Source organism: Rhea americana, unplaced genomic scaffold (assembly GCF_003343005.1).
Source record: "Rhea americana isolate MKP2758 unplaced genomic scaffold, rheAme1 scaffold_199, whole genome shotgun sequence".
Taxonomy (NCBI): domain Eukaryota; kingdom Metazoa; phylum Chordata; class Aves; order Rheiformes; family Rheidae; genus Rhea; species Rhea americana.
This window is the reverse complement of record NW_028186138.1, coordinates 566,161-591,229: the sequence shown is the minus strand read 5'-3', so window position 1 is coordinate 591,229 and position 25,069 is coordinate 566,161. Positions and strand designations below refer to the sequence as shown.

The 25,069-nt window shown below is 38.5% G+C and overlaps 1 protein-coding gene across 1 annotated transcript in view; it reads left to right on the top strand.

Annotated features, from left to right (window-relative positions):
* MYOM2 (myomesin 2) overlaps positions 1-25,069 on the top strand; it is a 79,984-nt gene that overhangs the window by 30,146 nt on the left and 24,769 nt on the right. The window contains exons 12-22 of the mRNA XM_085303208.1: positions 145-344; positions 1,516-1,569; positions 4,149-4,276; positions 7,506-7,689; positions 11,020-11,194; positions 12,571-12,692; positions 13,579-13,599; positions 15,863-16,050; positions 18,622-18,748; positions 24,115-24,293; positions 24,458-24,572. Of these exons, the coding sequence (XP_085159334.1) occupies positions 145-344; positions 1,516-1,569; positions 4,149-4,276; positions 7,506-7,689; positions 11,020-11,194; positions 12,571-12,692; positions 13,579-13,599; positions 15,863-16,050; positions 18,622-18,748; positions 24,115-24,293; positions 24,458-24,572 (1,493 nt within the window). The remainder of the gene's footprint in view (positions 1-144; positions 345-1,515; positions 1,570-4,148; positions 4,277-7,505; positions 7,690-11,019; positions 11,195-12,570; positions 12,693-13,578; positions 13,600-15,862; positions 16,051-18,621; positions 18,749-24,114; positions 24,294-24,457; positions 24,573-25,069) is intronic.

Sequence of the window (25,069 nt, the reverse complement as noted above, 5' to 3'; positions counted from 1 at the left end):
GAGGCTTTCATTAGCAAGTTGTAGGGATTAGTTCCTCAATTTAGTGAGGATAGCTTTTGTGACTCTGACCTGATGTGTGTATGTTTATTGTGGGATGACTTTGATAAACGAACACTGAAAAACGCTGTCTTCTACTACTCCAAGATGTGAAGTGGGTTTAGAAAACTGGATCCAGTGCAACGATGCTCCTGTAAAAATCTGCAAGTATCCCGTGACTGGTCTCTACGAGGGACGGTCTTACATATTCCGTGTGAGAGCAGTGAACAGCGCRGGTATTAGCAGGCCTTCTCGCGTCTCCGAACCAGTGGCAGCTCTTGACCCTGTTGACCTGGACAGAACACAAAGTAGGTTGTGCAAGGCTGGAACTGCTGTTCAATATTTGATCTTACATTTATTCAGATTCCATTTGCTTAGTAGCCTAAGGAGCAGGATTCACTTCTTCCTTTGAATTAATGGATATCTCACTAGTTTCAACGCGAGTGATATGGCTGCAAAAGCAAGTTYCATAATGACAATTTTTCAGGACTTGGGGATTTCATCTCAGTTATGACTGATTTTACTTATCTTTTAAATGTTTAACTTAATTTTAAACTTATTATCGCCAGGAGCAATGTTTTCAAAAGAGGTAGTATGTCCTGGAAGCTTGTATCATTTCCACTGGGAGACGGGCACTCAGATCACACAAACTTTCATATTTGTTGACAATCACTTTTGAAAAAGCTATTGAATATGTCTACTTTAGTTTAAAAAAAAATCATTTGTGACATGAATTCACCACCCCAGAGACTCTCATATTTACCCACTCCTTTTTTCGCTGAGGAAATTGCCAGCACTAACACAAAGCTCCCTTGCCACAGGTTGGGGGGCTCTGATATTATGACTTTCCTAGCAGACAGAAAGTCAGTCTAATGAAACAGCTCCTCCTGAAAACTCATTTTGTGCTCAAAGCCATTGCATTCTACAAAGGAATTTACGTGAGAACTTCTCCATGTGTGAGATAAGCTGGCTTGCTCTGGGAAGTGGTCCTGTTGATTTAGCACTGGCCAAAATACTAGCACGAAAGCTACATATATCATATACTTTCACACCTGTTGTTTTGCATGTTCCTTTTATGCAGAGGATAATTGAACTCATTATGAAGGCTGCAGATCCCAATGTTGCTTGTAAMACCTGAGTTGAATATGCTATGTTTCCATCAAATTTATTGCTGATTCTTATGACAAAAGTCCAAATCATGACATAGTTGTYCTCCAATCTGCCTGAGAACTGTGATTACTGTTTTTTAGTTCATCTGTAAATAGTACTGTCATGCTTAGTTTTCCCATGAAAATGGATGAAGCAGTATATAACTTCTGGTTGATTCCATTTTTGGAAAGATTTAATAACAGAATTTTAAAAACAGAGGTATATAAAGGTACAGAAAGGCTTTTTAACTGCTGATGAACAGTAATTTGCAACATATTTATAAATATATCAAATTTGCTCAAGAAATTAACTGAATATTTTGGTTAACAGCTATTCATGTGGATGAAGGACGAAAGATTGTAATCCGAAAAGATGACCTTGAAGGTATGTTTCTTTTCCATGATTTCATTCCATCTGTCTGTATCCTAGGAATTTAAGATTAGAATTAGAAAGACAGCAAATAAAGGAAATGCACCTAGTGAGAAAACTCTTCATAAAAATAAAGACAGATATTCCAGCTTGCAAATCTGAGAGAACGGAAGGCAAAGGCAAAGACAAAGGTCTAAAAGGACTGACAGCATTATTCTGTTGGCTGCACCAGTTTCATTACATCCTGACAGCATCTCAATGTTTTACTTTGCCTAGTGATAAGCTGTGTTAAAGCAGCAGAACATTGCATTTGATCACACACATTTTCCTCCCTCCTATCCTTCTGAGAGACATATATAACTTTTAAAATAGAATTTCATGATTTGAACAAGCTGTTTCCATTTTCCATTTAAAAATATAGAATCCAGCCTTATATTTTAAGTAACACMTCTGTCTAAATAAGGAGGCTTTTACTGAGGAAGTGCTATAGACTAGCCATTGGTTTTTCTGAGGAGAATTGGAGAGGTTACTGCCAGCTTTTGGGATAACACTTGAATATCTCCCATCTTTGGTTGTTTCTATATGTGCTGATTTTTTTTTTGATCTAGATAATGATCTTCTCTTTGCTTAAATGTCAAAAAAGTGAACAGTAATAGCTCAGTAAGATAGATATTCTATCTGCTATCTTCCAAAAAGCTTATATAACCATAACTCCATTAATAACCTAATAAAAGGAAATTCACCTGAGAATAGGTGTAATTCAAAGAGAATCGGACTCAGAAACATTAAATGATTTCTACCCCCAGATGAGTTTTCTCTAGTTTGACAATGGTATTCTAAATGAATTGATACAGCTATTCTCACATKATAGGATCAAGAATATTCTTGGCTTCAAAGGATCTACTCCTGCTCTCAGGATTGTCTGAGAATGATCAGAATGGTTAAATAGCCAGTCTATTATAAATATAAATAATGATATTTGGATTTMTGTTGTGAGGATTTGCACATATTTAATCAAAGAATATGAATATCCAAGTATTATTTATATATATATCATTACTTTCATGTGTAAATTGGAGATCATTTTTGAAAAAGTAATCTTACAGATCACAAATGGATTTCCTTTTCTGTGCCAGATGACCTTTCATTCTGAAARAGCAGACTGTACCATCATGCTATAACATTACAAATTATATCAACTTTTTTTCCAGAATRTTTATGTAAAAAATAAAGAAATTTAGAGATTTGGTATGTGAAACCAACTGAAAGTCTTTAGATCATATGCATTGCGCTGAAAATTATTATTTTCAATGCTTAAAATTTTTTTTTTGATAGCACTTTGGCAATTTCTTAAATTCAGTTAATTTATGTGCCTTTCGTAATGAAAAATATATTTGTAAGAAATCAAACATCAGAATGCATTGAGAGAAAACAAATTTTGATTGGATAAGTTGCAGTTTGCTTTAAAAAAGCATGTTTTAGATTCTGAAAAATGTACAAAGAAATAACTTTATGTACATTTTGAGCCTGGTTTGTTCTAGAAATGTTTATAAACCACCAAACTCCACTTCCACAACTTAGAGACTGTTACTGAAACATTTTTCTTTTTTTAAGGTCAAATTCTGAACATTTAGAGGATATATGSTCTTTGCATTAGAAGCGGCAAAACTTATCTTAAAAGAATTAAACTTTYACCTTCTCTGTTGTAAATCATAAAGCTAAAATATTTACAAGTATCCACTGAATTGCTATGTCTGAACTGTTGCAGAAGAGGAAGCTTCTTCAGAGCTATGTAGATATGTATGCAGCTGTCCTTCATAGGTCTGAAGTTCTTATCTCTGGCTATTTTACACCACTGTAATCCCACCGGTAGGGAGACGAGCTCCTTCTCAGAGCTGTGGTGGGAGAGTGTGACCACAAAGGGCTGGGCTGGCCCAGGCTAACCTGGTCCTGGGAACGCAGCCGTGAGACTGGGGACGGGGTGGTCGATTAGACCCCTTCAGCTGAGGTAGTCACCAAAGAGTTGGTGACATATTAGTACATCTCTGGTCCAGAGGTCTTAGAGGTGCTCTAGATTATCCAGCTGGTAAAACCATCACATTACTGGAGAAACTATTAATATTCTCTGTTTCCTTTTCCACTTTCCACTTTATTTTAAGCTGCTTTTCTCCTTGAGTGTGCCTCCCTTCCATTTATCTTCTTCCAGTCTAATTTCTCATAATAACTCTTTGGACTTCTGTCTTTGATCAAAAAATAGCTCTTATTTGCATATAGTGAGTAGGTTTTTCCAAGGCATTTTACAGAGCAGATTAAAGTAATTCAAACGTGATCAAAGAAAAAGCATGTGTGACAAATGCWTAGCTTTTTGGGGAAATACTTAACTCTGAAAAAGTAAATAACTAACTTTTAGCATGGATATTTCATTCCTCAAAATGGAACTGAAGCGAGAAGTGAACTGCGCAGCTGATACTGTGGCCCTCAATAGCCGAGCAACGTGCTGCAGGCTGGGAGTGCAGAAAGATGAGCTGTAGCACAAATGCTGACCTGGGGGTTAATCTGCTGTTTAACACTCGCTACGTTTATTACTCTTYCAGGGGATGTTCAGATTCCAGGCCCTCCCACCAATGTACATGCCTCAGAAATCAGCAAAACATATGTTGTGCTCAGCTGGGATCCACCTGTTCCCCGTGGCAAGGAGCCACTGACGTATTTCATTGAGAAGGTACTGTACTGTACAGTGGCTTTGAACTGTAAGGCATTTCATCGCCACATGCAGTTATATGCATCTCATTTTCAGAACTACAGAATGAACAATAGAACTAACAATCTCTGAGTCTTACAGGACTTGGCAACAGGGTGTTGGAGAAGGCATGGACAATCAAATGTCTTACTGCATGCTTTAATGAGTATTGAAATTCAAGGTCCACTGAAATGGATGCCCTGTGCTATTTGCTTACTGCTGTCTAAAAGGAGAGCAAACCTACATGTGTAAGGCAGCTGTTTAACAGAAAATAAATGCCTTTGATTTCTCTTCCCTACAGTCAGGACTGGCAGTTTGCAATCTGTCCTTATTAAAGGGAAGTATATGGGCATCCTGCAGCAGAGCAGGGCATAAACAGTGATCCATCATGTGATCCTTACCTCCCTTTCTGCAGGCGTACTGCACCCTCTGCTATCACCTGACATTTTCAGCTTGTCCCCTGTGAAGTCRACAGAGAGAGGTAGACCTCTGTCTCAGGTTCACTGCTCCCTGATAGTCTTCACAGCTGCCTTTATCCTCCCCCTGACTTGACAGGGAACTTAGGTTCGTTCTTCCTCCATCTGGGCTATTAAGATTTAGATACATCTGTCCCCGAGCTGGGTGTCTATATTAAGTGTATTGGATACCAGCCAGAGGTCTTAATCTTTCCTCCTTCCTGCAAAGTTTCCCCATCACTTCAGTAAGTAAATTGGGCCTCATCCCTGACCTCTAAAACTCTTACATGCCAAGCTATATTTAGTCTTTAAGAATCATGTCTGTAGCATATGCCCCTTCATAACAATCCACAAACACTAAAACCATCCATAAAACTGCCACACGATCAGTTTACATCTTGAATATTGCAACAGACTTTCCTCAGGTCCTTACCATGTAGTTTTTCTCTGCTCACACCTGTTCAGCATATTCCTGTTCATGTCACCCTTCTGTTTGCGGCTCCCTCTTCTGCCTTCTCTTTCTCTATCCATCAAAATCTCAGTTTCAAAAGCCTTTCACAACCTTTTGGACCATCCATCAGCTGATGGATGTCAAAGCAATAGATATAAGGTGAAGTCCATTCACTAGTTAAATTTTCCAACAAACATGTTTATGATTGCTCCCACTCTACCTTTCCCATTTAAGTAATGAAAATTTGCATAGAAATTAATATCTATTTTTTCCTATACAACACATTGTTATGTCACTGATCCTTTCCTTGATCCTTATTCCCTGCCATATACATGCTGTCTTATCTATAGATTGCAAGCATGCTGAGTTAAAAATTTTCAACCAGTTCTTTATCCTGTGTTTACGTATCAATTAACAGGGAGGTTTTGGTTGCTGACTAGGTTTTCTAGCAGAAGAAGTATGTAAGTAAAAAATAACCCTAATCAGGAACATATTTTGGATCACAACCTGGTGCTAGGTGTGGTATTTACCTTCACTTTAGTTGTCTAAAATTATAGATCTACATCCAAACTAGTTACCTCAGCATTCCTACAGTGCAGAAGGAGAAATAGGAACTTTTTGTCACGATTCAGAAATTATATCTTAGATGACTACTGTAGGATATGTCCTGAAAGTACGTAGTTATTTCCAGAGCCTACAGAAATAGTCTAGATGAAAAGCTCGGACGCAGATTTCTATTGAATAGACGCCTACACTTGGTTAGTAGAATTTCATTCTAAATATGCATCGGAAATGTGTATATTCACATGTTTTACTGAAATAGCTCTATAAAGCAGCACAAACAGTGCAGAGCAGTGGAAATGATGATCCAGTGAGTCTTAATTAAATGCCAAACTTACTGAGGGAGACTGAGACAGAGAATTAAAAGGCTTTATTAGAAAAAAAAGAAAGTTTCATTATACTAATTAAAACCTGACTAGAAAATCCTTTGTCATATAACTAGCTGTYATGTATATGTATAGTCCAATCAGTTCATAGGTGAATATTTGTTCTTYGCTTTGCACAGACATCTGTTAAGTTACAAATGCATAATCCGAAGTTATTTTATTTTAAATAAAGCAGTCTCCATCCTCAAGAATAAAATAGAATTTTTAAAAGCTTCAAGAAACACAGAATGAAAATGAGTTCTCTGTTCTGTTTAATAATGCTATTTTAATAGCAGAAATACATTAAATCAAATTACAGAATAAAATATTATGTTGATTCTTGCTGCCATCAAAATGAAACACAGCCATTAATGTTTTTCATTCCAGAAAGCAAGTTATATGGCAAAATGATGCTCTTTTCATTTTTTCTATCTTTTTATATATGAAGAAAATTACATTTATTTTTTGCTACTGAGAACAATAGGTGGGTTCAGTATCTATGAAAAAGATTTTGATTTTTTTTGCTGTTTATCTTTTTATTATTTATCTGTAATAGTATGCAGTTTCTTATCACCCATGAAAAACTGTTCCTTCTTTAACAAGTTCACAGTCTAACAAGTTTTGTTCACAGATTGTCTGTTCCGTAATTTTATGAAAATCTAATTTTATGCACTTTTCCATGTCCTAAGGCAATTTTATTTAGGCTGTTTACTGGGCACTTGGATGTCACTAAAATCACTTAAATAGCCCWTGGCTTATTTTTGTTTTGGATCAACAGTTTATTTGGAGAAGCTGCTGGACAGCAGAATTCTCTCAGAGTGCTGTTTTTCTGGCACTCCTCCATATGGAGGTATGCTAATAATTAGCTCAGCTGCTACGCTGAAAATATTCTAAAGTAATTATTTCATTTGATGAATACTCTTCTGGACATGACTTTAGTCAGCAGAGTGCATAAACATATGGCAGAGAGTAAAGAAATACCCCCCACTCCACCTTTCCACAGAATCTGGATTAGGACTTGCTTTATAACTAACCTTTAGGTGTTCAAGTGATTTTTGCAGGGCATGAGATTAATTGTCTTGGGAGCAATCAGAGGTGTCAGTCAAGGCCCTAAATGAAGGCTAGCTGTGTGTACCAGAGGGCATATATTGGTGTCTAGACAGACAAGGAGACATTGATGTACTCAGACCTTTTCTGTAGAGTAATTGAATGCTTGAGTGATGCAGATTTGCATATGTTAAAGAAAGGCATTTGAGAATGATCCTTCTCCTTTCGTTCTTAACTAAATTAATGACAGGATGCAATATGTTCATTTTTTGACAGTTTCAAAATGATCCTCATCTTTCTTTCTTTTTTTTTTTCTTTTTTTTTTTCTGTAGTCCATGGTTGGCAGTGGAAGCTGGCAAAGAGTCAATGCACAGGTTGCTGTAAAATCTCCTCGCTATGCCGTGTTTGACCTTGCAGAAGGAAAATCATATGTTTTCCGAGTCTTGTCAGCAAACAAGCACGGAATCAGTGATCCATCTGAAATCACAGAACCTATTCAACCACAAGATACTGTTGGTAAGGCATTAATTCTGAGGCATCAATACTAAATGCAACAGATATTTAAAAAAATGCAAATAAACAACCCTTACCAAAACTAGATTAATATTATTACAATAATAGTAATCAAATTCACTTGTGTTCCAAAAAGACCAGGATGTTAAATTTTAGAAACTTTCAGAAATTTTCCTAGTGATAGTATATTTCCTTGTTGAGACCAATAATTGTTACAAAGTTAAATTAATTTTAGTTAGTCATTCTTCAGAGTGCTTTGTCAAAAAAGTAGGATAATACTGGTTAATCACTAACTCAGATAATTACATTGTCTGGCTTGGGTAATTATATACTACTTAGTTCCCTACAATTTCCGTTAGAGAAGGTAGCCTTTCCTTTCTTTCTGAGTAATCTAAGCTGTGAATTATTGCTGGCACAGAATTCCAGCAGCGTGCAGGTGACTAGATTCCAGTGATAGGGGAAGTTACATCAACATATTTAGTGGCAACTTTCCAAATGGAAGTGAAGGATTTATCTTGGAGCCACATTTAAACATACAAGTAAAAATTTAAGGAGCAATTACTCATCTTGTTGCTCAAATATGTGGTTTACTCTTACAAGTCGCAGATAAACAGTCCCTTGTATTGACAGATGTCACCTTAAGAACTCACATATTTCTAGTACACTTACCAGAAATATAAGAAATGCCTACAGTATCTGATGTACCATAGTGCACTAAATGTTGATAAGRTAGTCTTCTTCATGTTTATAATAATTTAAAAAAACGTAACGCAGCACCTTGCCTGATTTGAAACTACATAAGATGAAATAAAAACATCTTGTGCTTTTACGTATTCTTGATTTGATATCTCGTTAATACATATAAATTATTTAAACTGTTCAACATTCCCCAAGGTAGGGAAGAAACATAATGTATTTATTTCACTTTGTACAGAAAATAGGCTATCTGTTATGGGTTAGCACCAGAAGTTCTTAATAAATTGTAGCAATAGTGGAAGACAGAAAGCACAAGATATTTCTTTAAAGGGAAACTACAGTACTTTCGGAGATGGAGTTAGGTATCTGTGCTAAAACACATCAGGGCCGCACATGGCTTTGTTTAGTTAGTTGCACGTAGTGCTGTTGGACATTCCTGCAGGTATCTGAGACAACTTCACAGGGCTGGCGAACATGACATAKGGACTGTGGGAGGCGTTGTTTCTTGAGCAGCAACTAGAAGACAGATGGGGTATCCTAGTGTGCCCAAAATGGCACATAATATATGTGTGTAGGCAATGCAATTGAGTGCTGAGAGGGGATTCAGTTTGAGATTGACATCTAAATTTAGTGTCTCCATGCAGGTATCTACAAGTGCTCTAGAGGTCTCTGCTCCCACTACAGTCAGCRGAGACTAAAGGATAGCTTGGTTGATGACCCATGGGGCATCTACATTGGGATGAGATGAATCATTCTCAGCACTCCACTGACTGTTGGTTAGCGGCTCTGTTCAGCTGCCCACCCAGACATCTAGTACCTTTTGAGATGCTTTTGGTTTGCCATTTCAGAGGGGTGCAAGTATCCTGCATATCATATCTGCCAGCCCCAGGAAGAAGTCTCCAATGCGCTAGAATGTCTAAAATGGCACTAATTATGTTTGTACGGGTAACTGAATCAAGCCCTAGATCTTTGACTATAATGACAACTTAGGAAAATGTGCTTGTGAAAACTCCTGTACATGTAAACTCCTACATTTAACTACTTTTAACTCAACTGCAATCCACTCAATGTGACAACCCTACTGTAAAAACTACAATATCATGTTAACATGTAACTATTATTTTTTATTTTGAGATTGAAAGACTGAATGAAAAAAAATGCTACCTTTTTCATGCTGCTTGCTTTAGCTATAGTTCTGTGAAATATATAAATTTGGAGAAACTAAAATGCCTTTTATAGGCAAATGCTGGGTACTACTCTTGACCTRTCATGAAAGGCTGAAGAATTCCYGTAGTTCCTTATATTATCAAAGCTCAAAAAGATATTAAACAGTGTACAGATTGGTTGAATTGGCCCCTATTAACAAAGGTATTYTTTTCACATTTGGATCTTGATGTTTCTGCTTCTGTTTATGCACATTCAGAGTGTCTAGCTGTATATAAGCTAACTGTGCATTTTCACTGCATATAGTGAACTGCATACTATGTTATACTGGGAGGACTGTGACAGTAGATTGAAGGAAGCTTTATTTCTCTCTGCCTTGTGCTARGGAGGTTGCTTCTGGAGTACTGGGTACAGTTATAGCTCCCTTAGGTTACAGGGATGTGAAGAAAATGGAGCTCTCCAGTGGATGGCATCCAAGATTGCCAGGGGCCTTGAGGCTGTGACCTATGAAGAGAGGCTGAGGTAGCCGGAGTTGGTTAGCCTGGTGAAGAGGAGGCTAAGGGGCGATCAAACAGCAGTCTACCTCTGCTTGGAGGGGAATTACAAAGATGACGGTGCCAGGCTGGTCTCAACAATGCTAGATGATAAAACAAGAGGCAACAGCCCCGAAGTATGGTTTGGAAGGTTGGACATTTCTTTCTTAGTGAAAAAGGTGGAATAGTGCAACACTGGAGCATGCTGTGCAGGAAAGCTGTGAAATCTCTAATGTCTTTTCAAGACTCAGGAAAAGCCATGACTGCTCTGGCTTATAACTGGTGGCAATTCCACTCCTATTGATAGGTTAGACTAGATGATCCCCTGAGGTCCCTTCCAACCAACACGCTTATGCTTTTGTGAAATGCGTCTAGCTAAGTTTAACTAAGAACTTAGCATTCAAACACACGCTTAAAGTTGTCCTGAAAGCTTGCCATTCCTCARCTGAGGTGGTCATTAACTGACTGGAAGGTAGCATTTCCTAACTCTTATGATACTACACTTAAATAGTTTATGTGCATTATTTACTGATGAAGTAGTGCTATGGGGGTATACATGAAGCTGTTATTCTGATCTGAGAGAGAATATTTCCATAMCCATACATTTTTATCAGTACTGATATTTGAAAATATGTCCTCCTGTAACTCTTCCTCAGAAACCTGTATAAAATCAGAAAGATGTGGAGACTAGTAGCTTAGAGTAAATTTACTATAAGAAAACCGGTAGGAAAAAAAAAGTATATATACACACATATATAAGCATCCAGACAAGTGAATTACTTATAGCAAAATAAATACACTAAAATGTATATTATAAACATAGTAGAAATCATAGCTATAGTGATTAAATATGATAAAAGTATACAACGTTGTATCTAATTTAATTTATTTTTGTTTTTATTTATTTCATTATAGTGCATATTTTCTCTCTTTTTCTTAGTTGTTCCATCTGCACCTGGTCGTATAGTGGCCACAAGGAATACAAAAACATCAGTTGTAGTTCAGTGGGATAAGCCAAAACATGAAGAAGATTTGTATGGCTACTACATTGATTATTCCTTGGTGGGATCAAATCACTGGGAACCTAGTAACCACAAACCTATAAAATATAACAGGTACTGACAATGCTTCTGTGTCTGCACGAGTTTGAAAACTGTGGAATAGTTTTAAGTTAATTTACGTGGAAAGTCAATAGTTAAGTCAATTTATGTTATCACGGAAGATGAACGTTGGTGTGAGGAAAAACAGACTCTCAAGCCYGAACCTTTCAGGCTGCAGGGCAGGCTTTTTCCATTTTTGCTTCTCCAAAGAGAAGTATCTTTTTCTATTCTGTGCCTTTGAATTATAAAAGTAGGTTTCAGAGACATGAATCTGTGTGGGTTGGTCCTGAATGAGCATAAAATGAATGCCTTTTTTAACATCTGGGGGATGTCTGGGATGAAATGGCCTGAGGCACATGAAGCAGAATATGAGAGGGGGTAAAGTAGCTTTCCAGRCTGTTTCTGCCTGGAGTCCATAGTCCAGGCCATCAGGGCATGTGGCTGTTTCTGCTGTAAATGTGGTGGGGAAAGTGCTACTGTTGCTGAGATCGCTGTTTATGAAATCCAGATGTATTGCCTCAGAGCTCTCCAACCTGCGAGGTCTATGGGTAAAGAAAAGCCCCTGTCTCTAGCTCTCCTGTCAGGATAGTAACACTGTCTGTGTTTCTGCTGATTTATTACTCACTCCAGAAAACATCCCTTTGTTATGTGATTCATCAGATAATTTCCTTTTTGACTACTTTTATTGGAATTACTCACCAAATGAAAAGTTTTTAGATATTATTTTTTTTTCTTATGGATAGATAACGAGCATATAGTGTTAATTTATAATTTCTTATGGGTAGATAACAAGTACATAGTGCTTAGTGTATTTTGTCAGCTATTGATTAATTTTGAATGACTGTATTCAGCAAAATCCTTTGATCAAGCAATCAAGGAMCTTGATCAAAGAAGAAGTAGAAACTAGTTCTTGGTCAAAGGGACTAGGACTGCATAAAAATAAGAAAAAAAATCCATTTTTCCATATGTGAATGCATCCTACAATAGGACAGTCCTGACAATTCGATCTGTTACAGTAATTGCCTAGAACTTCAGATCAAAATTGAAAGCTCTTCTTGGCAGTTACTATGAATATAGTGAAAAACAGTCCCTGMCAAGAATATACTAGAATTTAGCAACGTCAAATTCAGAAGGAATGTACTGTGGTTTATCTGACTCTACACAGTATATCAGYGCTAGCAATTTAATGAGTCCTGTAACTTTCATTCCAGTGTCCCATCCAATTATACTGTACTATATACTTGATATTAGRGTTCTTTCTTGGAAATGTTTTCCTTTGTGAAGCTGAGCTTGCTTATTGTGGCTAAGATTTCATTTTACAGCACGGAACATTTCCTATAAAATATAAACTAATATGTGATACTGTTTTTTTTTTTTTCTTTTTAACCTAGGTTTGTTGTTCATGGTTTGGAAACTGGGGAGCAGTACATCTTCCGTGTGAAAGCTGTGAATGCTGTAGGATTCAGTGAAAACTCACAGGAGTCCGAGGCTATAACGGTACAGGCAGCTCTTAGTAAGTATGATTGTGCAACTCAGCTTCTTGTTTCTTTAGCAAGTTACAGATCTGCATCAACCAGCTCCTTTGGTCTCCTTTACTATAACAGTACATTTTACAGTCATAGGTYACATCCTGTGGGTAAGATCATGCTGTGGCATGTTGCTATTCCCCACAGAAAAGTTACTGTAGGAAAAAAAAGTAGTTATTCATGCAATCTGTTAGAATTATTGAGTAAGATTCATGGTAAGGGCCAGGCTGCCTTCTGCTCCTCACCTGCAACAAAGAAACCGTAAATCTTGATTAGGTTAGACTGGCTTCTGGGTGATTTGGAGTAGCACAAATTGGTTTAACATGACATCTGTTCCATTTAGAAGAGTTTCAGGAAACTTCACTATTGTGTGGCTGGACCAAACAGAAAAGTCCCTTTGTCTGCTCTAGGCTGGGAAACAATCTGTCTCCTCTGGTACCCTGCAAGCAATGCTTCAGTGTAAAAACAGCCCACTGTGTGTGCCAGCCCCACTAGTTACAGCAGGAATGATACATATCTAGTAGARGACTGAATAATTATTTAGGCCATAAAGTACACAGAGATGCAGGTCTCTTCCAATTTTCATTTCTGCACTGCGTTCAGAGCCTTGAAATTTGAATGAAAAGTCACAAAAGGTACTTGTACTTTGAAGGTCAGTTTGATTAACAATTTTAGTTTCATACTGAAAACCTTAAAAATGGGGGGAAAAAAAACCCCAAACAAAAAACCAGCACCCACCTGAGTTGCTTCCTCTCGCAGAGGAACACACAAATTTGTCAGATRTAAAAGATTTGCCATTTTGAATGCCTGAAGATACTTTCTTAAATTTGGATGGGTTGTTACTGACAAACTTACCCTTTTTGATTGTTTTAGGAGGAAGTGTGTCTCATATGGGTAGGTGGTACACAAATACTTTCACATCTGCCACCTGTAGGCTGTATATGCACTTGCGCTTTGAAATTTTGTGGCACCTTTTGTTTTGTCACTGTGTGTGTTTGAAAATGAGGGTTGCATGGGGTATTTCACCAAACACAGACCAGGTGGATCTTACACATACTTATGGCATGTGAATAGCTTTTATCCATTTCAGTAGCCTTAATAAGAATCTAGTAGAACTATTTGGAGGTAACTCACATTTGTGTAGATAGAATCCTTCTGTAGTACTAAAGGCATGTATAGGAGTTTGTTACAGTCATTATTTAGCAAGAAGTGATAGTAATTACAAAGGCCTTTTTTTTCTGAGCCAGTCTGAATATCACACTACATTTGAGAAAAAGAAAAAAAAAGTCAATTTCTGCTGATTACGATCTGTTTTCATGCTGATCGCTAGTACAGGTATAAGTCCAGGAATTGCATTTAGGGCCCTGGCTAACATGTTCTCTTCTAAATGAGATAAATCAGATTATCTCAAGAAATACTGCTAATTCAGCTGTAAAGATTGGGTGAGCTTTGGGATAAGTAAGTTTGCCRATGATACCAAGCTGGAAGGAGTGGCTGATACACCTGAGGGCTGTGCTGCCATACAGAGAGACCTGGACAGGCTGGAGAACCTCATGAGGAACCTCATGAGGTTCTACAAGGGCAAGTGCAGGGAGAAATAACCCTAGGCACCAGTACAAGCTGGGGTCTGACCTTCTGGAGAGAAGCTCTGCAGAGAAGGACCTGGGAGTGCTGGTGACCTGGGAGTGCAAGTTGACCATGAGCCAGCAGTGTGCCCTTGTGGCCAAGAAGGCCAATGGTCTCCTGGGGTACATTTAGAAGACTATTACCAGCAGGTCGAGGAAGGTGATCCTGCCCCTCTACTCAGACCTGGTGAGGTCTCATCTCAAGTAGTGTGTCCAGTTCTGGGCTGCCCAGGACAAGAGAGACATGGAGCTACTGGAGGGAGTCCAGCGTAGGGCTATGAGGATGATCAGAGGGCTGGAGCATCTGCCCTATGAGGAACAGCTGCAATAGCTGGGCCTCTTCAGCCTGGGGAAGAGACAACTGAGGGGGGATCTTATCAGTGTGTACAAGCACCTGAAGGGAGGATGTCAAGTGGACGAGGACAAACTCTTTTCAGTTGTCCCATGTGACAGGACAAGAGGTAATGGGCAGAAATTGAAGCACAGGAAGTTCCTCCTGAACGTGAGGGGGAATTTCTTCCCTGTGAGAGTGACGGAGCACTGGCACAGGCTGCCCAGAGAGGTTGTGGAGTCTCCTTCTCTGGAGATCTTCAAGGCCCACCTGGATGCAACCCTGTCTACCATGCTCTAGTTGACCCTGCTTGACAGGGAGGTTGGACTAGATGATCTCCAGAGGTCCCTTCCAACCTTACYGAGTCTATGATTCTATGATAAGGAGTTTAGCCTGTACTGACGGCAGCACAACAGGGGGCCAGGCAGGAGTGTCTTCAGGTGAACTTTCCTGCATGGAGGTAAAAAACAAAACAGTGCTTTCTAGACCAGAAGGGGTATTTGCTGTAGGAGAGGTGCAAAAAGTAACTCAGAAAACAATTATCTGAATTTTTAGGAGGCTGCTTGGGTGACATTTGTGCTTCTGTGATAGGTAGGCCTAGTACCTGTGGTGAAAATTCACAAGGGAAATGTCTTCCCTGCCTCCCCATAGAGTAGTCATACACATAGTTTAACCATTTTCTGTTCCTTACAGGGTAGACAGCAACTTCAGTCTGAAGTAGGCATAGAATATGGGGATAGGAGGGAAAAGCATGGAGGTGAGAYAGTCGTATGACTTCATTTCATTTGAGCTCATAACCATTTTTTTTCATTGAGCCTTAATCCATTCCAAAAGTACTTGATCAGATTATTTGGTTCTTAGCAGGAAAATGTTTTCTGATTCTTCTGAAATCTTGTAGCACAGTATTTGACCTGGAAATATTTTCACTGGCTCTACCATTTCCATACTAAAGATTTTAGTCTGTTCCTTCCTTCTGTCCCCTCAGAGAGCAACTCTGAGGCAGATGTTTCATAAGGGAGCTTCCATGGTTATTTTTGTAGATAAAAGTAATTTTGATTAGCAACTTTACAATTACTTTTTTAGTAARATGTAACTGATAGTAGCATATTGCAGAAAACAAAGACAATACAGAAAACCTAAGCTTCTGCACTGCAGCGTTTTAGACTCTGTAATAACTCTCAGCATGCTTATTTCCTTCTAGCTTGTCCATCACAYCCTCACGGTATCACACTTCTTAACTGTGATGGTCATTCAATGACCCTTGGCTGGAAAGCACCGAGGTTCAGTGGAGGTTCGCCAATCCTTGGTTATTATATTGATAAACGGGAAGCTAACCATAAAAACTGGCATGAAGTCAACTCTTCCCTTATTAACCGGACAATTTATACGGTTAGTGCTTTTTAGTCCTTATCTTTCTGTAGTTGGTTCATATTATGTCATTACTTTTGGCAAAGTTCTATTTTCTGGCAGAGACATTATTAAAGTTTCCCTGCTTCATCCCAAACAGGCCCTTCTACTATGTATTTTGGAGTGCAACAAGCCTAAAAACTGAGATGGAGATACAGTGAACCAGTGCCATCCCATGCTATTAAATTCTAAGATAAACATGGTCATTTAGATGAGGAAACTTCTGAGTAAAAAGTTGTGAAGCACCTTTCTTACTAAGGACAAGATGAGCTATAAAAKGCTTCATAAACTATATTCATTAATGACTTCTATACACATATATTCAGGGTAATAGCATGCAGAGGAAAGATGGAAGCATTTAGCAGAAGAGATGACCATGCTGTCTGTAGAACTGGAGACTTGAAAATAAAATGGAGATAGGCTGAGAAAAAGTGAAATTGGCCCATTTCTTTCTCTCAGCATCTGCCTTCAGCTAGAAAGGGGAGCTGTGAATAAATCTACCTCATCTTCTCCTTTCCAAAGAGTGCTCCAAAGTAGCAGACAGCTGTGATTTTAGTTTTGAAAAAAATTATTTCTRTTTGCTCTTATAATGCACTCAGTGTTTCTTAACAGAGCAAATACGTGATGCAAATTTCCATGAAGAAAGGCTAGGGAAGATAGGTGACAGCAACCTGTTGATCAATTTGATGCTTGTGAAATTAAGGAAAACAACTGGACATTTATTCTCAACTACTTTTTAAAATTACCCCTGCAAATCAGCACACTTCCTATAAACCTCAGAGTAGAAATAGCTCTTTAGCAGAGATTTGATGTAGAAGTGGATARCTGCGCTGCAGATGGGCTCAGTAAGAATGCTTCACGCGCAGAAGGGAGTGCAATGCGCAGGGGCAGTGCAGTGCTCAGCTGTGTGCATGAGGGCTTGTGGCTGAGTTTATAACTGATGTCTGTGACACAGCAGATGGAGCATAAGTTTGAGAAATAAAAAAGGGYGGATAGGATAGGCATGAAAGGACAGTAGTAAGTAATGCTTCCCAAGTATTTTAATTTTTTAATGTGTTTGTAAACAAATGAGTAGTGTAAATTAAGGGAAACTATTCAGAGTTTAATTAATTTGGTATTTAAGGTCTCAGTCTTCCCAGTAACTATACTTGTGCCTGAAGGTGCATCTTCATACATTATTTTGAAGGATTGGAATCTGAAATACTAATGGGAAATAAAAATGAGAGCTTTTAGAAGCATAGAATTTTTTATGACACACTGCAAGCAACCAAGGCCCTCATATACACAGTGTAGCACCAGGAAATCAATAGAGATTTGTTCTTGACCGATTAAATAATTCTGTGGGAACCCCACAAATATTTCTTCCATTATTAACTGGGGATTTCAAACTGTTTTTACGGGCTGAATTTCTGTTCTCTATTGTCATTTACGATATACAGCTTTCTATTGTCAGGAAATTCTGGCTAAATTGTATTAGTGACTGGCTTCTCCTAGCTTACGTTGGCCTACTTTGGTTTTCTCTCTGATATTATCTCAGGTAACCAACCCATCATGTTGTTCCCATAAGAAAATAAATATCACATTAAAATCCTGTTTTATCTTGTGTTTTGCCTAGAGAACAGTTATAGCTTATTTATTTGTGGAAAAATAAAGCTGTTCAATATCTCTACCAGAAGTACAGCCCTCAGCTGTATCTTTCTGTTCAGAACTATGATAAAATGTGATTTGGGGAAAATTATCCAGAGGCATGAGGTACTGAAAACCTGTTTATTAAATTGAGGTCATCTGTGAAACGAAGGATGGGAGAGGGCTGCTACCATGATGTGCTCAGGTTGTGGAGAGGCTCAGGCTGTTGGGATGCCTTATAGCCTGTCTACCTCAACCTCAAAATCTGAGCTGGTGCTGTGGTGTGGTGATAGCCTCATTGGATAAGCCAAAGTTCATTTACCAGGAAGAGYAGCAACAGAATGGCGTTGGTTCTGCTCATACCACTTGCAGTGCTTACTACTTTGCTTTATAATACTAGATGGTAATACAAAAAAGACATATAAACCAAATAAAATTACCAACAGAGAATATTTCCCAGAGTTATCTCCATACACTGCTGAACTAAGAAGTGAATCAGTTTTTCCTTTAGTTTCCTGTTGTTTCTTCTCTGGTCAGTCAAGTATGATCAAACATCATTTGAACTCTTAAGTGTATAGTCCTTCCTAAGCAGTACAAGAAGGTATTTCATGTGGCCACACATTGAGTGGGCTCCCTGGGCCTTTGCTTTAAACTTTTACACCCTATCCTGCCGATATGTTGAATGTTGTTCTTCCTAGAATGATGCAGCTGAAACATGGAAGTAAAATGTAGACCTCTGCAATGTGTTTGGTTTAAATGTAAAATCTTCCAATTAGAGTCTCCCAGTACTCCAAGCATAGCAATAGGGTCTGATATTGAATTAACCAATGACAGAATGCCTATTTTTAATATATTATTTCATTTATTAAAAGAATGTAAATCATAGCTTTTTATATACATATATTGATTTTTTTTTTCTCCAAAAAGGTAGAGGATTTGATGGAAGATGCATTCTATGAATTCAAAATTGCTGCTGCAAATCTAGTTGGTATAGGTCAACCTTCAGATCCCAGTGAGCACTTTAAATGTAAAGCCTGGACTATGCCAGAACCTGGTAAGTCTATTAATTTCTCATGAATTTCAATTTAGTATAAACTCTTTGCAACATAGTCAGTGTAATGTTCCAGTCAGACTCTGTCTTTTGGTTCCAATGTAAGAAAGATAAACTCTAGTCTACCTAATGTGAACATATAAATTATTCCTAAATGTTAGGCACCGAGGGAATTGTTTCTTGCCAGAAAAGCTTGACTTCTGTAGATAATCTCTGAAGCGCCTTTGAAGGTTGGCCTGCCTAGTGCGTAATACCTTCAGTCATACTGGGCAACACTGTTGCTGAAGCTCTTTGTGATATCCTGTACTGAAATGCCTAAACAGAGGATGTCACAGTACAGTCCATAATGAAAACACCAGTTTAATATGTTTCTATCTCTTTTTTCCCCAAAATGCTCTAAAATACTGCTATATTCTTAACTCAAAAACTATTTATAACGTAGAACTTTGGTGTACAATTAAACATCCATTCCAATATCCGYCTTTGTCATCAGGAGCTGTCTGACACCTGAATACATCTGTTTCATGCATAAATGTTCATTCAGTTATTTTCTAACTAAAAAAAAAAAAAAGAAAAAACCCTTAAATCTACTTTTTACAACCATTGACATTTTCAGTGATTCCAAAAGGAATAATTACCATAAGGAGACAGGAGAATTTCATTTTTTCTTTTATATGGTATAAATAAAAAGCAATTCTTGTCTGGAACAAGAAATAATTCAGCAGGATCATGGAATCATTTGCTAGGAAAGACTCTCAAATGTCACCTAGTTCAACTGCTTGCCCAAGTCAGGATAAATTATATCTATCTCACTGTTAATAGAATCTCACTGTTAATAGATACTTGTTTAATTAATCCTTACAGATTTCCACCTATGAAGGAAGTCAAGGTTCTTTGGACACGTTTTATTCCTGACCTTATGACCCTTACAGTTTAGAAGTTTTTCTTTTATTTCTGAATCTTTCTTGCTGCAATTTAAACCTGTTTGTGTCATCTTCTGTCCATCATGGATCAATATTGATCTTTTCCTCTTTGCAACAGCCTTTCTACATATTGAATCAGATCCCCAGTTTTCCCCTTAACAAAACCCAGTTCCTGCAGCCTTTCCATGTGAAATATGTATTCCAGAACTCAAACTAAGAGATCTTGTTGTTTTCCTTCAAACTTTTTCTAATTAGTTCATATTCTTATTGAATGACAGCACACAAACTTGAAACATTATTCAAGAGTTGCCAATGCTGATCAGAAAAAAAAACAGTAACTTCGCAGGTCTACAATTATGTGTCTGCTTATAAACCCTTTTCAGTCTGCCTTTTTTTTAAAAAAAATGTCACTAAGACTCAAAAGTTAAAAGTCTGCTTCCTTTTAATGCCCAGATTCTTTTCCGTAAAACTTCTTGTCAGCCAGTTGTTCTCCACACTTTCTTTTAGTTTAGAGTTTTTAAATCTTACCTTTTGGATTTAATGACATGGCAAAATTGTCAATAAAAGAAGATTAACCTCTTGAATTTAATCTACTCTGTACTAATTACATTTTCTTATCTTTTTTAATATTTAGTATAAATATATCATCAGTAGAGCAATTATTTTTCTAAACGAATCAAATTTGTGATTTATACTCTCTACAAGTGTTTCCACAGTTTAAGTGGAATTGCCCATTGTGTAAACCAGTGAAGATTATCTTTGATTTTAAATGATATGTAAGGAAATAAAATAAAAGGCACTTTCAGGGAATGAAGAGAGTGAAATTTGCATTTTCATAATGAACAACGTGACCTTTCTATTCCTTGGCTGATTACATTGTTCTCATTATGAAGCCAGCTGAATAGAGAGCATTACATTCTTCCTACCTAAAAACAGCCTGAAGAACCACCAAAAAANAAAAAAAAAAAAAAAAAAAAAAAAAAAAAAAAATCAAACCTATTAAAATATTTTCCAAGACTTTCTTAGAATACATTTTTAAAAATCACTTAGAAATAATGAAAAGAAATAAATGAAGTTTAAGACTGAAAGAAAGAGCCTGATCCTTTTCCTTGATTTACAAATGATATGGAAGACAAATATAATATGACTGCAATATACTCCCTGTGTCAACGAAATACACATCCACGTTTTGATACAGAAGGGAGGTTTTCTTTGAAAAGCCCGGACGCCTGGCAAGATTTCCAGTCTGAGTGATAGATTCCTTGCCCGGAGCCCATTATTACTTCATCCCTCTGCAGAACTCCGGTCTTAGCCATAACTGTGAGCTTTCCTGAGTTAGCGATGATGATAATGAATTATTTTACATGACTTTGAAAAAAATGAAGCATCTCTGGTCTCAGCATTCTTAGAATAGAACGTACTTCATTACACATTTTCTTCCAGTCTAGATTTCTAGCAGGTGCCTCTCTCAGAGGAAATTTAATTAACTGTGAATATATAGACATTTAGGTTAGGATTTTTAAAGAGCCCAGAGAGAAGGCTTAGGCTTCTTGAAAGCTCCAGTCTTTCCACAAAAAAGTAGTATTTATCCTCAAAAGAACTGAAAAGGTACTCATACATTTGTTTTCTGGAATATGATTATCTGTGATGGAGAAAGACTCCATTACTCCCTTTTTTGCCATATATTTGCTGAATCTCATCCCTTATAGAATTTCCTGGGCATTCAGCCTAGTTAACATTGTATAGACTGGAATGACAATCAATCAGGTTTATTTGAAAGGTTTTGGTACTTGTCCACCTTTAAATGATGAGAGAAGGTTAAGGGAAAAGTAATATCTTGAGTTAGATCAAACTCTCATCGCTGAAAAAAAATCTCTAAGTCTCACGTACTTTTGGGTTTTCTTACTACAAATGTAAAGCACAAGCAGCAAGCTTCCAGCTACATTATTTGCCTGAATAGCAGTATTCTGTCACAGATGTTGTCATGTTGGTAGAAAATTGATATGATTATGCCTTTTACTGTGCTGATACAAGTGAATATCAAGAGTATAGTGAAGAAAATATTATAAGTTAAACTGGCTGCATCAGAACAGTTAAGTGAAGGTAAAGCAGGGAAGGCAGAACTACTGAATGCCTTCTTTGCTTCAGTCTTCACTGCTAAGGGCAGCCCCCATGAATCCTGCAGCCTGGATGTAAGTCTGGAGAAGGGAAGACTTTCCTTTGGTTGAGGAGGATAGGATTAGAGATCTTCTGGGCAGGCTAGACATCCACAGATCCATGGGCCCAGATGGGATGCACCCACGGGTACTGAGGGAGCTAGCAGATGTCGTTGCCAGGCTGCTCTCCATCATCTTTGAAAAGTCCTGGAGAGCTGGAGAGGTGCCTGAGGACTGGAAGAAAGCCAATGTCACTCCAGTCTTCAAAAAAGGCAAGAAGGAGAACCCAGGCAACTRTAGGCYGGTCAGYCTCACCTCCATCCCTGGAAAGGTGATGGAACAGCTCATCCTGGATGTCATCTCCAGACATATGGAGGAAAAGAAGGTGATCAGGAATAGCCAGCATGGATTCACCAAGGGGAAATCCTGCTTAACCAATYTGAGAGCCTTCCATGATGGAATGACTAGCTGGGCAGACAAGGGGAGAGCAGTGGACATTGTGTACCTTGACTTCAGCAAGGCTTTTGACACTGTCTCCCATAACATCCTCCTAGAGAAGCTCAGGAAGCATAGGTTAGACGAGTGGACAGTGTGGCAGATTGAGAAGTGGCTGAAAGGCAGAGCTCAGAGGGTCGTCATTGGTGGCGTGGAGTCTAGTTGGAGGCCTGTGGCTAGTGGCGTCCCCCAGGGCTCAGGACTGGCTCCCATCCTGTTCAACTTATTCATCAATGACCTGGATGAGGGGACAGARTGCCTCCTCAGCAAGTTTGCTGATGATCCCAAGCTGGGAGGAGTGGCTGAYMCACCTGAGGGCTGTGCTGCCATTCAGAGAGACCTGGACAGGCTGGAGAGCTGGGCGGAGAGGAACCTCCTGAGGTTCAACAAGGCAAGTGCAGAGTCCTGCACCCAGGGAAAAATAACCAGGCACCAGTACAAGCTGGGGGCTGACCTTCTGGAGAGAAGCTCTGCAGAGAAGGACCTGGGAGTGCTGGTGGATGACAAGGTGACCATGAGCCAGCAATGTGCCCTTGTGGTCAAGAAGGCCAATGGTCTCCTGGGGTACATTAGGAAGACTATTGCCAGCAGGTGGAGGGGGGTGATCCTGCCCCTCTACTCAGACCTGGGACTCATCTCGAGTCCTGTGTCCAGTTCTGGGCTCCCCAGTCCAACAGAGACATGGGGCTACTGGAGAGAGTCCAGCACAGGGCTACCAAGATGATCAGAGGGCTGGAGCACCTGCCCTATGAGGAACAGCTGCGAGAGCTGGGCCTGTTCAGCCTGGGGAAGAGACAACTGAGGGCGGGATCTTATCAATGTGTAGAAGTATCTGAAGGGAGGGTGTCAGGGAGATGGGGCCAAACTCTTCAGTTGTCCTGTGTGACAGGAGAAGAGGCAGTGGGCAGAAACTGAAGCACAGGAAGTTCCTCCTGAAYGTGAGGGGGAATTTCTTCCCTGTGAGAGTGAYGGAGCACTGGCACAGGYTGCCCAGAGAGGTTGTGGAGTCTCCTTCTCTGGAGATCTTCAAGGCCCGCCTGGATGCAACCCTGTCTACCATGCTCTAGGTGACCCTGCTGAGTGGGGAGGTTGGATGATCTCCAGAGGTCCCTTCCAACCTTACTGATTCTATGATTCTAAGGGAAATATAGCAGCCAGAGCATAGCTTGAGAGCTGAAAGATATGAAATCACACTTTCTCAGAGCATCAGCATATTTTTGGTGGAAATGGTTCTCATAAATATCCTATTCAAAAGTTCTTCCAAACTATCATTACTCACCACACAGTGAAAAATGCTCCTGTCAGGGAATGCAGAGACTGATCCAAAGTCCACTGACATCAATGAGTTTTGAACCAGGCCAAAGGGTAATGTTTCGTGTATATCAACACAAAATAAAAATACCTGAGGATAAATTATGAGCCTGAATCTAAGCTTAGTGAAGCAGCTTTGATTTAGGGCCAGTGAATTAAAACAGATGATGCACAAGAAGTCTGTATTCCTAAACTGCATGGATTTTCCAGATTAATAACTCCCTTATAATTAAATTATTGAGATCTAGCTAACAATGTGTGCCTTGGAATACTAATATTACTCCTGCATAAAGCAGGTATTGCTGTATACAGCCACAATGGGACGATGACCTAAATACCATACCATATTTATTGTAAATGAGGAGATATTTGAAAACAAACATAGTCCAAGCAAAATTAAAATGACACATTTTACTCTTTACAGGTCCAGTTTTGCAAAACTTTATTATACTGAAGTAAACTTCCAATGTTTGAAATATTTTAGGTCCTGCCTATGATCTCACAATTTGTGAAGTCAGAAACACATCACTGGTTCTTCTGTGGAAAGCTCCAGTGTATGAAGGCAAAAGCCCTATTACTGGGTATTTAGTGGACTATAAGGAAGTAGATACAGAAGACTGGATCACAGCTAATGAAAAACCAATTTCACAGCGCTATTTTAAGGTAACATTTTCAGTGCAATTAGTGTTATTTCAAAATACAGTTCTAAGAACATTGGCTCGAGTACAGCAAAGAATAAATTTGAACATGGGCTAACATGGTCATATAACCAAAGAATATGAATTTAGATTTTTTTTTAATTAGCTTTACTCTTTATCTTGTTCAAGGTCACTGATTTGCATGAGGGTCATACATATGTTTTCAAAGTTCGTGCAGTGAATGGTGCTGGGGTAGGCAAGTCGTCTGAGGTATCCGAACCAGTGCTTGTTGAGGCAAGACCAGGTAACGAAGTAACTGTTTTATCTACCCCTCCCCTTCTAGAATACTGAAATACTTAGAAATGTGATTAATAAAGCTGAGTCAGCATTGTAGCCCCTCAAAATGTATTTCCAGAGTCCAGAAGTTCTAAGCCTTAAATCTTAAAATACATGTACATACATACATACATACATACATACATATAAAATATGGATACAGAGCTACTGTCAAGCATTTGTGTTTTACTTACTGCAGGGAATATTTTGATAATTGCTTCAGTTGTTCTCATAAAAAAAGATGCTTCTTACTGAAGGTGAAAAAAGCACAACTTGACAAGTTTATTAAGCATCAAGAATGATTATAAAATGAACTTAAATTGTTTTATCTTCTCACTCTCTGTTTCATTTTGTAATTTTGTTCCTCAATGAGCACTTATCGTTTGTAGTCTTCCCTTCTTGAGAAATCTAAGAATCTTGTTGATATGTGACATAAACACATGCTTAAGCATATGCAAGTAAGAT